General features: G+C 37.0%; 1 protein-coding gene across 1 annotated transcript in view; it reads left to right on the top strand.

Moving 5' to 3' along the window:
• FTCDNL1 (formiminotransferase cyclodeaminase N-terminal like) overlaps positions 1–13,094 on the top strand; it is a 187,319-nt gene extending 174,225 nt beyond the window's left edge. Inside the window, exon 6 of the mRNA XM_063790647.1 lies at positions 12,969–13,094. Within this exon, the coding sequence (XP_063646717.1) occupies positions 12,969–13,006 (38 nt within the window). The 3' untranslated portion in view covers positions 13,007–13,094. The remainder of the gene's footprint in view (positions 1–12,968) is intronic.
• Positions 13,095–16,598: the final 3,504 nt, after the last annotated feature.

Raw genomic sequence — 16,598 nt, 5'->3', positions numbered from 1 at the left:
GATTTTCAGAGTCTTCTCTGTCTTAGTTGCCCTTTTTGATGTTTGCTAGTTTTTAAATGTTGCTCAAACTGACTTGAACATTCTAGCCAAAGATTCCATGGCTTGTGCCTACTCAAGTGGAATTGTTATCATTTTCTTCTATGATTTGTGCTTTTTAACATGACCACCGTATTTGCATTTGCTTTTTAAACTATCACATTACAATGGTTTGCTTATATTGAGGTTACAAACTCCAATCTCCTGGTCATTTTCATTGCAATTATTGCCAACAGACTCCTCCAACCTGTATTTATTTAATCTTTTAACCTAAGCGCATTACTTTTCCAGCTTCATTGTTAAATGTCATCTGGTCAATCTATTGTTCTGGCCTTTTTACAATCTAGCTGCCTGAGAATCACATTAAAAACTCAAGGACCCAGGAAAGAAAAGCTCTAATATAAAAGGACTGCTAGCGACTGTGAGGAACAAAACCACACTAACATATATTTAAATTAAAATAATTGGTGTTACATTCATACAAAGCTGAATGCATATATAAAATAAATAATTTCTTTGAAAGTTAATGTCAAATTACTCTAAAAGTTATAAATAGAAAAGTAATAATTTAGTAGTAATGATCTAGATTGAAATCCCAGATGATATCAATGAAGACCACAAATCAAATGCAGGAAAGGATAGGGGAATGAAAACATACCAAATTCCTAATCTCACACAATGAAAATCAAAGGTTTTGTTTCATCCATGAGTTTGATATTTTATGAAATGTAGGTTCACGTATGATTTGAAAAACTTAGCAGCAACCACCAGAAAAATAAAATAAAAAAAAGATGTCTATGTTCCAAATCACCATGGGAGATAAAAGCAATCAAAACACCAATCATAGAGAAAAACACAGGCACCCACAAAATAAACAGCAAGACATTACTCAAAAACGAGGAAAAAAGCAAAATGCTAGTGGTAAGGTCAAATATCAGATATAAGAATTGAAGTAAATTTTGTAAACTTTCCAATGAAAAGGCATGTACTCCTTAGGATGAGTTTTTAATAAAAGATAAATAAGAGGGCAGACAGAATTAAAACAAAATAACAAAAGTTTAATTTTTAAAAACCCCAAAATTGCCACAAATAAGGCAGAAATGGTTACTGTCTTTTATATTATAAAGATGACATAACAATGGATAAGGAAAATAAATTTTCATTAGAAAAATGAATAAAAGGCAAGAACAGACAATTCACAGAAGAACCATAAACAATAATGTTCATATAAAAATATTCAATATTAAATATGTAGTTAATGAAATTCAAACCAAATTAAAATTAGATTTTTTTCCCCCTGCTAAATCAACAAAGAATTTGAAAAGGAAAGAACATTTTGAATGCCAGTAAGATGGGTCCTCATTCAAGCAAGTGCTAGCGGCAGTGTGAATTGGTACAAGCTTTCTGAGAAGTAGTTTGGTACTGTGTGTATCAAGAATCTTTAAAACATAATGTATTGTTTCATTCAAAAATTCCACTTCTGGAAATGTACCCCAAGGAAATAATCAGAAATGCTGATAAATATTTTTGAAAAGTAAATTGCAATTTTATAAGAAAAACAATAAAAAATTTCAGAATAAAGTAGTAATTAAATGAGTTATAATATGTAACTGATTTACTAGAAATTATGTTTATAGAGTTTTTTATGACATGGGGATCAAGAACTACAATAAAATGCCAACTGAACAAAATGTATGATTTCAACTCTGTAAATGTGTTCTTGTATATGTGTATGTATTTCCTCAATTCTAAGGTTTTTTTTTTTATATTTCAGTGATTCCAAAATTAGGATAAATCATACACTTAACATAAATATTTTTTACAACCCAAAAAGCTATATTTAAATTAATAGATTATCTTACAATAAATTACATCTTACGGTCAAGGAAATACTGTGTCCACGTACTTAAAAAATATGGCTTATATAATAAAAAATTAAATTATTCTTTAAAAAGGAAAGAAAGTCCTGCATGGCATACCTTTAACAACTGCATTTCAAGTTTCTAAGGGGGCTATCTTACAGTTCTTCTGTGCCATGGTTATGGCATGTGCCCACATCTGCTCATCTATTTACCTTACTAAAAAGATAATCTATCTATTTTACTGAAAGCCCATTTGGAATGGATTTTCATTATGAATACTCACTAGATCCTACTGATCATCATTTTGTTTTGTGAGGTCCACAAGCCACCTCTTTTATTGTCCTCTCTGGAATTTTGCAATATAATAACATCATGTCTACTTATTTATTTACTGTTTCTAGAATTTGCTTCCAAACCCCCAATCTCCAACCTTTTGTAAACCCAAAGCGACTCTGTTTTGTTTGTCTTTCGACATATTTCTGTTTGTCCTCGATTCAATGGTTACCTCACAATCATGCCTAGGAGTTCCTTTAGATTCCTCTGGAAATGAGGGTAGGATTCATTTAAGCAGCCCTCCCTTTTCTAGAAATTTGTGTCCCCTTTAACCCATACTTGACGTTTAAGTTTTGAAAATAATTTTCCTCAATGGAACTGTTTCTCTCATCTATTAGCATTGTACTGTCATCTCCAGTATTGTACATTTTACTTTCTTGTTCACATCAGTGATATAAACAGAGTTGAAACGATTGGTTTTATTGCTTTTGTCACTGTTGTAAGCTTTGGCTTATGAACACATTAACGATTCTGACAATTTTCTTAGACATTTCACAATTTGTGACCTTGGTTATATGACCTTCCTTGCTTTATATATGTATTCTTTCAAAATCTAAACTCATCAGAGGATTTCTGGGCAGTCTTACTCATGTCCTTATTTCCACATTTATTTATCATAACATGGTCAGAATTTCATTTTTAGAGCCCACCATCTCTCTTAGGCAATGCTCTCTCTTCATAAAGCTATATTTTCAACTTCCTCTAAACTACTTTTCAAATCTTCTTAGTCTTAAGGCCTTGGATATATGCTGGACTCTGACCAAAACTCAACATCTTATATATTAGTTATTCCTAGATGGCATGATCACTTTTTTCTGTAGTCTCTGTTGTTATTATGGTCTCAGAAAATGAAAGATTTAAATGAATAGTATACTTTGTCAAGATAATCAGGCTAAGTAATTGATATCAGCAAGTAGCTGTGTGGCAGGGGTCTGCCTAGTCCTGATTGCTTGGTTTTATTCTGTAACACAAAGTGAAAGCTGTCAATTTTAGGTTTTGGCCTTAGGGAAATGCAACATGACTAGTCCAGCTGTAGCTTCGTTTGAAAAGCTTCCAAGTCTACATACATGTTATATAGAAGCACACATAGTACACACATGGCACATTGAAATCAAGACTCCGTAGTACCTCAACACGCTTCTCCAGGGCCCTGTAACTCATGACCACAATGAGCAGAGCAGCGGTGTTCCTTGTTTATTCCATCTGCGTAACCCAATAGTAGTAAAATTAAAGCTTCATAAACAAGAAGATATTGAACTCTTTAGCAAAGTCAAGTATGTTGTGAAAAAACCCAAATGGGTTTTTCAATGCAGACATTTTGTCGAGACGCTTAATTTTGTTTGTCGGACCCAAAATGTGGGAGTTGCAACAATCATTATTTCTTTTCCATGTGGGACATAACAACATAACAACTTATATTGTTAGCATTTTGTCCTAGCCTTCTTTGTTAGGTTTTGGTTGAATTCTCAATTGCAATAATGATATATGTGATCACTAAAGAACATAAGTCAGGATATCCACCATCTGTTAGATCAGCATTTGCTTAAGAACATCAACTGGTGTGAAGGAAGAAAATATTTGAACTTTGATTTTTACTTCTTATCTCATCAATTTTATTTTTTGTGCATGTTTTGTTATAATATATTAATATAGGGGTACATTTTATAAAGCATATTGATAAATAAGTGTAAATATACTGGGGGATTAAAATTTATTGATTGTGGTTCATGATCAAAAAAGTTGGAGACCATTATGTTTTATATAAAAATGGCCCCCAACATTTTTGATTATATATAATATATATGAAACCTCCCAGAGCTTGGAACTTATATTTTGCTACATTAAAAATGGAATCTATTGATATTTATTGAGAACTCAATAGGAACAAATATGCTGGAGTATGAAAAACCAATTCAAATGAAAATAGAAATTCACTGACCAGCAAGGTCTGGCAAACATTAGAATGGGCCATAGAAATGGAGACTTCCGGTTGTCTCTCAATATCTGTTCTCTCTTCCTCCTTAGTAGCAGAACCCATGATTTTTAAACCATGCACATTCCTCAGTTTCTATTACTACTGGGTGCTATATGTGACTGAGTTATAGCTAATGGGATGTAATCAGATGTATGCAACTTCTGAGATGTGTCCTTAAAAGGAAAGGAAGCCACTTGTGGTGGCTCATTCCTGTAGTCCCAGCATGTTGGGATGCTAAGGCAGGAGGATCACTTGAGCTCAGTAACTGGAGACAAGTCTGGGCAACACAGTGAGACCCCTGTCTCTACAAAAAATACAAAAATTAGCTGGACTTGGTGGTGTGCTTCTGTAGACACAGTTACTTGGGAGGCTAAGGTGGGAGGATCCCTCAAGCCCAGGAAGTTGAAGCTGCAGTGAGCTATGATCACTATACTCTAGCATGGACAATAAAGTGAGACCCTGTCTCAAAAAAGGAGGTTGGGGGTGAGTATGCCATTCTTCTGCTCTTCCTTCCTGCTGGCAGGAATAAGACTAAACATCAGACATCTATCTTGAACCATGAGGAAGAAGCCACTCACTGAGGATGATGGAGCCACACTCAGAAGGACCAAGACAGAAGGACGATGGAGTCATTATACCAGCTCTGGACTGCTGAGCTCCAGATTGCCTTTATGAGAGAAAAAAAAAATCAATTTCTATCTTGTTAAAGCACTGTAATTTTGAGTTTTCTGTTGTTCACTACTGAATCTTATATGGCTAATGTAGTTATTAATTTTAATTAATTTATTAACAAGATTAAATTAAATTTATTAATTTTAATTGTGAAATATTTTAAAAGTACAGCATATTGAATATTGCATCATAATATCTTATATACTATGATTTAATTATATACACTTATTCCAACCTTTATTGAACACTAATGCATATACAGAGAGGAAAAGATAGTGATTACTTATAGTTAAAATAGGAGATGTAGACACAAACTACAACAATTAAAAGCAAGAGTGGGACAATAAAGGAACTGTAGAAGAGAAGAGAATATTATCAGGAGGAGGGAATGTGGAAGAAACTGGTAGATAGGGATGATCATGCAGACACAAAGTACATTCTGATGACATTGAGAAAGCACGAAATGTCGACAAAAAGGGGTCAATAGATGGAAAATTGTTCCAAATTTGGTCTGGAATAAAACTCTTTGTGTGTGAGACACTTCACAACCAACTTTCTTCTGCAACGAAATTAGCATTCCTGATACATGCTTAAGCAATTTTCTGAGAAACTTTAATGCAATTAAAAGCTTTTCTGGGAAGTCAGCCCCTTACCTCCTCTATTGATGTTCTTTAACCAGACAGATTATTTTTCTGAATTTTGTCTAAAATTTTTATCTAAATATTCTCCTTTTCCATAATACCTCCCTACTAAAAGTGAATCTTTGAATTAGCTTCATTGGATTTCTTCCCCGGCAGCATGAGAAAGAAAAACTTAGATATGTCTTTGTAAATAAATTTGTAGAAAAGGTTTTTTTATTGGCCTGATTACATTTTGACAAAATAAAGTGTGCATATGAGGACATAGTTGCTAAGACAGGCTAAATGATACTGGAAAGCAATGCATACTGGGCTAAGGAATCTAATCTCTGGTTGGGAGTATGGAGCCACTGAAAGTGGCCAGAAACACAGAAAATACTGAAATGCATAGTTGTTAAATTGCATTGAAGAGTGATGCAATCCAGATAATATTGTAGGGCTACTTATTTGGAAATAGCGTGCTGGGTAATCCAGGAGGATCTGAGCTGCTTCACTATTATTCAACAGAAACTGCTATGTGAAGTTCACCAATACCCACCTTGTGCTACCTGTGATTTCTGCAGCACTGATCTCAGCCTTCATTCTTCTTGACCTACATAGCTCATTCATGGGGTTCTCTCCCCTCTCCTTATGAAAAGTCTTCTCACTTGAGCTGTCATGGCATTGTACTGTCTTGATTCTTCTTTTCCTCTTTACTTTACCAATTCCCTGATGACCATTATTTTGTCTACTCAGTGACATTCTTCCTTCTTCCAGCCTCAGAATGCAGCTTTCCCTCAGTGGCTGCCCTGTGACCTCCTCCTCTGACGCCTGCTCCCTCTTAGGGTTTTCATACCTGATGGTACATCGGGACTTCCTGCAGCATAGTAAATATCTTTCACCATATAAAATGTAAGAGCCGTTTCTATTAGCACTATCTTGAAAATAGCAGATACATTTCCATAGACTTGGGCTGGGCTGAGAAATCTACCTGGATGCATGGGGGTGAATCAAATGACATCTCAGTAATTTATTTCTAGACTGGGATCCTAAGCTTATGTTTTTGTGTTTTAACTTGGAAAATCTTTGTCTGACTTTAACCCTGAAGGACTATATTAAGGAATACTTTCCATATTAATATTAACAATATGGTTTATGGCACATTTAAATTAGACATAATCAAAAGTCTCATTTTGCAAGTCTGAAAAAAAGAATGACACTCTATGATATGATTTTATCAGGTTATTTTTCTTTCTTATATCTATTTCATCTCCATGTCTTGTTTATGCGTCTAATTTTGCAGTTGTCACATGGAATTATAAATTCAACTGTGAATTTCCTGTGAACGCATGGACTGTATGAGTTTGTTTCTGTATTCCAATTGTTTTAGTACATGCCTAGCATATAGTAGGTGCAAAACAAAATTTGCCAATTAAATTAAAACAAAAAATGATGTCATTACGAAAAAATATAATTATATAGCAAAAATTAGAAGCTAAATAAGAGTAGAAATTATGTTGAGAAGATTTGGAAGGTCTGAATCTTATTCATGATGAATTTTAAGGAAATGTCAATGGAAATTACTTTTAGCTTTTATTCTTTGTGACTTTTTTTTTTTTTTTTTTTTTTTTGAGACAGAGTCTTGCTCTATCAACCAAGCTGGAGTGCAATGGAGTGATCTCAGCTCATTGCAACCTCCACCTCCCAGGTCTAAGCAGTTCTCCTGCCTCAGGCTCCCAAGTAGCTGGGATTACAGGCACGTGCCACCACACCCAGATAATTTTTGTATTTTTAGTAGAGACGGGGTTTCACCATGTTGACCAGGCTGATTTCAAACTCCTGGCCTCAAGTGATCTTCCCACCTCGGCCTCCCAAAGGGCTGGGATTACAGGTGTGAGCCACTGTGCCCAGCCAATTTTGTGACTTTCATTTGCAGTTGACACTCACGTCTCCCTGACTTTCTCTGTGATTGTCTAAAAAGAATCTGCAAATTCTTTGATACTCCTGCAATAAAAGATTGAGTCTAATTACCCTTCCTTTGAACATGGGTCAGGTTTTGTGACTCAATTCTACCAAACAGAATGAGGGGGAGGCAACCTCCTAACAGTTCTGAGGCTGGGTTAGGAGCAGAGATGCAGCTTCTGCCTGACTCTATCTCTTAGGAGATGTGCCTTTTGGGGCTCAGGCTGCTGTGTTAGAAGTCCAGATATCCTAGAGCTGCCCTGATGCAGAGAATAAGCAGAGAGACCACTTAGAGAAGGTCCAGTTATTCCAGTTGCCAGCTGTCTGAATCTTTCCAGCCAGAGCACCAGGTGTCAGGTATGTGAGTGAAGAAGTCTTCAAGATGACCTCAATCCCAGCCACTGTCTTCCTGTAACCTCAATAGACCCCAAACCACCCAGCTACCCTGCTCCCAAATTCCTAAGCCACAGAAATCTAAAAGGTAATAAACGATTTTTATTATTTTACACTGCTAAGTTTTGGGGTGATTTTCCATACAGCCATAGATACACACTCTCACTAAATTATCATCTCTAAAATCAGCCAAATTCATCTATTTAAGTGCATCATGCTTTTCAAAACATGTTAAAACTTACATGTAGTAAATCTATTTATATGCTTCTAAATTTTATTCCCATTTTTTTTGTGTATATCCCTGATTAGCTAAAGCAAAGACCCTCTCATGTCAGTTTGAGAGTTATGAATATGAAACTTCAGAACTTGCAGCCTTTCAGAGCTACCAAGAATGTAATACATTTAGGGCTGCCTGGGAGGAAGACGGATAGAGAAGGAGCAAGGGTACCAGGTAGCTATGGAAGTCAATCAGCAGGTGATTGGCACACACTGGTATCCCCAGTACAAACAGAGTGTAGTCTTCTAGGGCAAAAAACATGTAACTCTTAAAGGAAGATAGCATGTCATCTTTTCTGTGACCCAGAACATGGGAGAGTCTGAATCTGGACGATGACACTGTGATCCCACCCCATGTTAAGATCTGAGGTTCTGAAGCAGGAACAATTATAAACAGATACAATAAAACTTAAAAAGAAGGAATTTCTTATTTTTAGAGCTTTGAGTTTTGTTGTAAGAAGTGTGTTCTTTGATCTGACAGGAAGAGAAGTCTATGTTCCTCTTAAGATATATATGGTGCTCAGGTCTTTAGGTACTCTGGGCGAGACAAAAACAATTCCTGGCCAAAAGATTGTCAGGAAAGCCAGCTGGCAGGGCAGCTGGGCTAATATTGTCCCAGCTCAGTCAATCTGGACGAGAACATTGACCACTCAGCTAGCAGGGGACAGTAGACCTTTGAGGATCAGTGCATGATTTTAGGAGCTCCTAAAAGAATCTTCAATTTTGAAAAGAACCTGGCATTTGTTAGTTGCCTGTGGAATTTCGAAAAACTTTTGCATATTGTCAAACTTCAGGTTCTTATGACTTGACTCATCCAGGATATGTAAGAGAGTTTGGGAGGTTTTTTTTTCCTTTCAAACTTTCTTTGACTTGTTTGTAATTAGGGCTCTTGCCTACATGTGGTTCCCTCTGCCTGGAATGCCCTTCTCCCAACCTGAACTCCCATAGGCTGCCCTCCCATCATAAGCATATGCTTCTTGGGGTGGCTTCCAAGAACTCTCCCTTTTGCCACCAGAGTTGATCACCACCTCATTTGTGATATCACTGATGGTGCTTAGGCCTCTACAAGACCCTTTTCCATGTTGTGTGGTCATTATTTATTTTCTGACTTCATTCACTAGGCTGTGAGCTCCTAGAAGGCTACCTTTTTTTTTTTTTTGCCATGGATTTAATACAGATATTATGCCTTTCCTGGTTTCCTCTTCCCACTTCCCGGGCAAGCCAAGCAGTAGGTACTCTCCTAATGGGTCTTGACACTTGCCATTTATGGAAACACAGACAGGGTTTTCCACTGAGCTTCTCTAGGTTGCCTGGCAAGAGCCATCCGGGCAGCTTGTATGCTCAACACTGGCGTGTACTTCTTCCGAGAAGCTGGTAGTAAAACTTAGGTTATTTAGCCCTCTTTTCACAAGGCTACTGTCATGTGAGCCTTATAGAAGGACAGAAGAAGAGGGGACTGGGCCCCTCTTGTGTACCGTATCTGGCCTATCTAACCAACCTCTTAGTATGAAAGGGGAGCTATGAGTCTACTGACTCTGCCTGTGCATCTCAGCCTGCTCTAGTGTCTCTTGTGCCATGTTCAACTGCGCCCTTTGCCTGATACTAGGCCACTGCTTGGAGATAAAGTGATCAAGAGAAGATGTATACACACACACATACATACATATATACATACATACAGAGTCTGTGAGTTTTGGGGAACAAGTGGTTTGCGGAAAAGCTAAGGTTTAAAGGTCTCCATCAACCCCCATCAGTCACTCTCTTCTCTTCTACTGATACAAAAAAGAAAGAAAGACCTTATTACTTTGCCTGAACGTGTTTTCTGCAACTTCCTTGTTATTTTGATTGAAAAGTCTCTTGATTTCTGCCATTGATCCTAGACAAAACTGATTCTTGAGTCCTATTTTGCCTTGGTAAATAATCAGGGTTTCTACTTAAAAACCCAGAGACTGGAAAGTGACAGCAGGTAAATGCACCTACTGGAAAGCTGAAATAAATTTAAGTTTAAAAATCTCATTGTTGATACCTGCTAAATTTGCTGCCACTTCATTTAGAGGTGACTTCCAGTATTTGGCATTCCAAAATTAAATATTAGGAGAATCTCTGCTTTTAAGCCAGAAACAGAAAGTTCTCTCTATCACAAATATCTACCCATTATCTTTCTGCAAATTATTAAAAGGATTGATGGCTCAAAAAAGGAAAACAGTAGGAATATAGTAACTTTCCCAGGGTATAAATCCATGTAAGGATTATGCTTGCAGGTAGAAACATTATGTTTCATGTAATCACCATTTGAAATTTTAATTTTGAATTGTGGTACTTGCCCAGGAGAGCCACTACATCAGTCTCAAAACTAGGAAAAAACTCATTGTTTCAACTTGAGAGCTATTTTGGTATTGGTTTATAACATGCCTTTCTCTTAAGACTCCCAAAAATTATATTTTATTATAAAATTCCCCAAATCTTGTATAAAATATTATCTTTATGTAGATAACATCTGGAAAAGTGACCCAGCATTGCATAAAAGCAAATCAAGGACGGAGGTAAGAATAGTTCATTCCTGGATTTCCTAATTCTGTTCTTTTGTTATAAACTGTGTATTATTTTACTGGCTTTATGGTTTCACAAACAAAAGGTTCGGCAGAATCTTTGGACATCAAATGGCCTTTATGAAACAATGTCTTGATGAGTTAAATAAAAACGAATCAGAAACACATGGACTCGACTTCCCTTGAAATATAAGAGGACGCACAAATCAAGGCAAAGAGCACTTAACAAACACTGGGTTTGGGTTTCCTGAACCTGAAATGTTAAAATAATTAGCAAGGACTTATTGAGGCTGAAAAATGATCAGTTCCAGTATTTCTAACTCAAAACTAAAATGAGGAGAGGCGGGAGGGTCCTAGAAGAGAAGGGAGTGGTCATGGGGCAGATGGAAACCTTTGAAAATTAGCTTTTCCTCCAAGCTGTTTGTTTCCCAAAGCTCACAAACTTTGCTTTTATTTACTTATTTTTTTCTCTTTTGCTTTGATTTCCAGATTTCAGCTGAAGACCTATCTAAAATATTCTGAATTGGTTCAGCTGAAGTCTTTCTAGTCTCTTCTCAAAGGCAGAAAACCATGATATTTAGTTAAACAATGCTCTGTTCATTCTTGAATTGAAAGATAAATTCATATATTGGTTATCCAGGAAGTTCAGTTAAGTTGAATTTATTTCCTAGTGAGTTGGACTTCTCAGCATTCCCCAAACCCACGAAATAAATTCTTTCAGAAAGCACTGTGAAAAAGTTGTAAGAAAGAATTATTACGTACTAGACTACAGATTTTAAAATAGATTGTAAGCCTAGAGGAAAAAAAAAGAAAAGCTTGAATTATTACAGTCTGAGATACAACAGTTTCTTTGCTTCATCCTACACTGTATCTGGGATTCCCAGAATTTCTTCTCTGGCCCAGATCTGATTCTTTCTCCTTTCTTCCCGAGTTCCCCTGGGAACTCAGCCTGCTTCCTTAATTCTTCCACAGTTGTTTCTCTCTACTCTTTGCAATTTTTGTCTCCAAATCTGAGTCTGGCTGCAGTGTGAAGCAGTTACTCACGACTACTTCAGAAAGCATATATTTTTAAAAATATTATTTTAGGTATTTTATTAGTAATAATAATAGGAAACTGACTGGGGCGACAAACATAACAACCAAGGGGAGGTCTCAGAGTAGTGGCAGAGTAATCCCTGATCTGTTGGTTCCTTACTTCCTCTGTCAACTGAAAACTTGAATACAGCAGTCCTGCCTTACCTCTTATCTCTGAGGGTAGATCTCAGCTCCCAGACCTGCTCATCTGAGGGTCCTTCATTGGCCATGCCTGGAGACACTATGCAGATTGCATCATTAAAGTCTACTTGTATTAAGGGAGAAGTTTCCATTTCTGAAGACCTTCTGATTATAGGACATTTGTTCACTAGTGCTATGTGCGGTATAAAATCAACCTCTTTGGGCATATTCTCATGTACTCCCTCCTATTTATGAAAAACTATTTTTAAGGTATTTCAGACTCATCAATTTTTAAACTTTAAAGTTAAAAATAATATTTTTATCACTTAAATATGAGATGTTTCACTTAGTCATCAATATAATATATATTTGTTTCCAGTAGGTCCAAAATGTCTGGCACTGTGAATACAATGTGGTCAAGCGTGTGGTGTAATTTAAAACAACAACTGTGAAAGCATTCAGCAAAGCCTAAGAGTTCTAAGGGGAGTTCTTCATTAATGCTGTCAGCAAGCACCATCACACTGCTTCCTCTGGATCTCTACTAATAGTATTTTAGCCCATGATGTAAAATAAAAATAATATTTTGGGTTCGGTGACTACTATTTTTTGTGCATATTGTCTTTCTCTTGTGATGCAAGACCTTTTCAGATGCTTGAGTTCATTGTTTCGTCTCTTGCCACTCTCATAGCTCCCTTCTATAGAGCACTTACTATGAGGCTTATGCCTCATTTAATCCTTGAGCAACCCTGTGAAGAAGTGAAATAATCATATTTCATGACAGAACAAATTTAGACTCAGACACATTAATTGGCTCAATACCAAGCCACTAATAAAGTGGAAGAGCCCACATCTGAACCCAGATCCAATTCTATTTTCTTTGATTGATTTATTTATTTTTATTTTGTTTTGTTTTCTTGAGACAGGGTCTCACTCTGTTGCCAAGGCTGGAGTGCAGTGGTGCAATCTCAGCTTACTGAAGCCTCGACCTCCCAGGCTCAAGCAGTCCTCCCACTACGTGCATGCCACCACACCCAGCTAATGTTTTGTTGTTTTTTGTTTGTTTGTTTGTTTTTTGTAGAGACGAGGTCTCACTATGTTGCCCTGGCTAGTCTCTAATTCTTGCTGTCTCGCGAGCCTCCCATCTTGGCCTCCCAAAGTCCTGGGATTACAGGGATGAGCTACCATGTCCAGCCCCAGATCCAACTCTAAGGTATATTTTATCTCAACATTCCTCTCCATTTTCTTGGTCGTCTGTACACAATGCCTAGAACTTTCAAAGAAAGGTGCTATATAAAAACCAGTTCTGAAGTTAGAGTAATAATGGACAGGAAAACCAACTCACTATTTTATAACTGTATCATTATAAGTCCATAAAATGTTAGAGTGGTAGGGGCATTTATGATCACCAAATTTAACCTCATTTTTACATGGAAAAAAGCCTCCTAGGAATAGAATGTCATCTTCAGAGTGGCACTTAGGTTGCAATCACAGTCTCCACTCCTCAAGCCAGTGTGCTTTCCGATGTATTTACACCTGGTCTGACGAATCATAGTATAGACAAAAGAGAAAAACTCCACCAAGGAAAAGCAACTCCACTTCACTAGATCCCCAAAGGTATCACTTTTTTTTTTTTTTTTTGAGATGGACTCTTGCTCTGTTGCCCAGCCTGGAGTGCAGTGGCGCAATCTCCACTCACTGCAACCTCGCCTCCTGGGGTCAAGAAATTCTGCCTCAGCCTCCTGAGTAGCTGGGATTACAGGCATGCACCACCACGCCTGGCTAATTTTTGTATTTTTAGTAGAGACGGGGCTTCACCATGTTGGTCAGGCTGGTCTCGAACTCCTGACCTCGTGATCTGCCCACCTCGGCCTCCCAAAGTGCTGGGATGACAGGTGTGAGCCACCACCCTGGACCAAGGTATCACATCATTAAGGTTATTGCCAAAGCTACCATTTCTAAAACCAAGAGTTCTGAGGAGAGTTGTGAGTGTTTTGCATTGGATTCTAATGGCTGTCCAATCATTGAATATATGAAGTTCTTTTTGACAGTTGGATGTCAAGAGAGAAAAAGGCAGTGTGACCATTTTTCAAATGCCGCATGTATGCGTAACATGGGCATGTGCTATAGTACCATTAATTGAGTCCTTGTTTTTTGTTTAGAGTATACAGTTGGGTCTAGAATTCAGCAAATCTGTAATAGCTCTTTGATTGCTTAGACTCAGGGGTCCTTCCTTATCAGTCCTAAATTATCTTCCTGTGTGTGCGTTTTTTCTTTATTTGCCACAAGTCCTAGAAATTCAGCTTGTTTTCCTATTTTAGTTTAAAAAGATGATGGAGCAACCACAATTATTTTTATTGAACACTTGTTATATGCAAACACTGTCTTTAGTGCTTTACATGCATTATTTTGCTAATCCTTGTGAAGTAGGTCCTATATTATTCCATATTTATAGATGAGGAAACTGAGATACAGGTTAAGTAACTTTAGCAGGTTAAATCACAAGGAAGTGACTGAGCTGCTCTGCACTATGTCATTTTGGTTTCTCCCAGATTTCTCCTTTGTTACTCCTAAAAGGCAGGCACATACTATATGCCCTTTCCCATCACATTAGAAAAAAATAGGGTTTTGCTGGTAATTACTGCTACAAAACAGAGTAACACAATCTAAACATTAGTTAGTTATGAGGTAACAGGACCTTACAAAGTTCTTTTGATTGTGATTTGTGGTCTGTAGTTTATGACTGACTGCCTCCTGACCTGACAAAAAGAAGCCATAATCCTCTCTGTTCTCTTCTTTCTTTCTTTATTCTTTTTTTTTTTTTTTAAGATGAAGTTTTGCTCTTGTTGCCCAGGCTGATATGCAAATGGCACGATCTCGGCTCATTGCAACTTCTGCCTCCCTGGTTCAAGTGATTCTCCTCCCTCAGCCTCCTGAATAGTTGGGATTACAAGTGTGCACCATCACCCCAGCTAATTTTTTTGTATTTTTAGTAGAGACGGGGTTTCACCACATTGGCCAGGCTGGTCTCGAACTCCTGACCTCAGGTAATCTGCCTGCCTCGGCCTGTCAAAATGCTGGTATTACAAGCATGAGCCACCATGCCTGGCTTGTTCTCTACTTTCATTTCCCTGGGGATAGCAGTCTTTTATTCCTGTGTGCCTTTTTGCCTACCTGAAGAAACTGGGGTGTCTAAAGACACTGGTGACGGAGGCTGAAGCAAAGGTGTATCTTGATCCCATCCCATGGGCTCATGTCATTACTGAGCCCCTCCAGACTCCATGGTATGCCCATCCCCAGGTTTCTGTGTATCCCAAAATGATCCCCTCTGGAAAGAGAAGTAGAAGGAAGGAGAGGATAAGGAAGGGAAGAAGAAATATTCTTATCAGTTAACACATAATCAGCGTGTTTTCCTGTAGCATCTTGCTGGTAAAGGTTGAGAGTGTACTTGGACTTAATTTTTCTTTTAAACAGATTCATCACTTCCCTTTATGGGCATAGTAAAGATAGATATGACTAGGATTATATGGCGAATTGGACCATTGATTCCTAGCCTACTGGTTGTCCAGGCTATTGGAAGCAGGCGAGTAAATTTTATGCAGAAATGAGCTCCACTGTTTTTTCATAATCTAGTATTATGCTGACACTGTTATATGCTATAGAATAAAATCATAATTAAAATTTAAAAAAACCAAAGAAGTAATTCCAATGGGAAGACACATGCCTTGGCTCCACCATTAATTAGTTTTGTGATTTTTGGCATATTCTTTAGCTTTTTGGGGACTCAGTTTCCTAGTTTTTAAAGTGAGAGAAAAAAACTTGTCATTTCTAAGATATCTTTAAGTTCCAGTATTCTGTGATTTATAGGAACCGTGTGAATAATGGAGGCTTTTGAAGCTTAAAAGTATAGTATTATAATGGATTTTATGCTTTTCTGTTATTTTGAATTTTATTAGACTTTTGGTTCTGGATATTAAAGCAGAATTGAATATTTTTCAATTAGCTCTGTAGGTAGTACTGAACACATATTTAATTCAGGAAGAAAAAAGCTAAAATCTTGTATTGGGGGAAAAAGAAGTGTTCTTCAGTTTTCTTAGACATTAAATGGCTCATTCAAAGCAACATTTTGATAAATTGTGTAAATGAGAGAAGAACATATGGATTAAATTTTCCTTGAAATACATACGCATTTAAAAATTAAGAAGAAAAAGTGCTTGGCAAAGCCCATTTGGGGTTCTGCCAAATGGAAAACATTTTAAAAATAGTTGAAAATGTAGTTTTATCTTGAAATGCTACCATATTCACCGATCTTTATTGATTATATATTTTTAAATTTGTTAGTTACTCGCCTTATATTTATTTTTACAGTTTTTTTTAATGTTCTGGGGGCTTGTTCAATTATAGTACTTTTTTTTTTTTAAACAGAAAACACAGTCCATCAGTCACTGAAGAGCACGTCAGTGTATCCATCTCTCCCTGTGTGAATCCTGTTACTTGGACTTGTGTAGAGGTTGCAGTTTGATCTTTCGTGTAGTAATGACTGGCATCAATTTATATCGATACAATGAAAAATTCTAAAGAACACTTCGTGGTAGAGAAATAAAGGAGATCTCGTCTTTGAAGATGCAGAATATGGCAAGTAACTTTCCAGTAAATCATTCTATTTTAGTGGAGGAGTTTTGAAGGAAGATAAGCCCTGAGTTTCCTGATT

The sequence above is a fragment of the Pan troglodytes genome, chromosome 13 (assembly GCF_028858775.2).
Source record: "Pan troglodytes isolate AG18354 chromosome 13, NHGRI_mPanTro3-v2.0_pri, whole genome shotgun sequence".
NCBI classification, from domain to species: Eukaryota; Metazoa; Chordata; class Mammalia; order Primates; family Hominidae; genus Pan; species Pan troglodytes.
The sequence above is the reverse complement of the archived record's forward strand: the minus strand, read 5'-3'. Positions and strand labels throughout refer to the sequence as shown.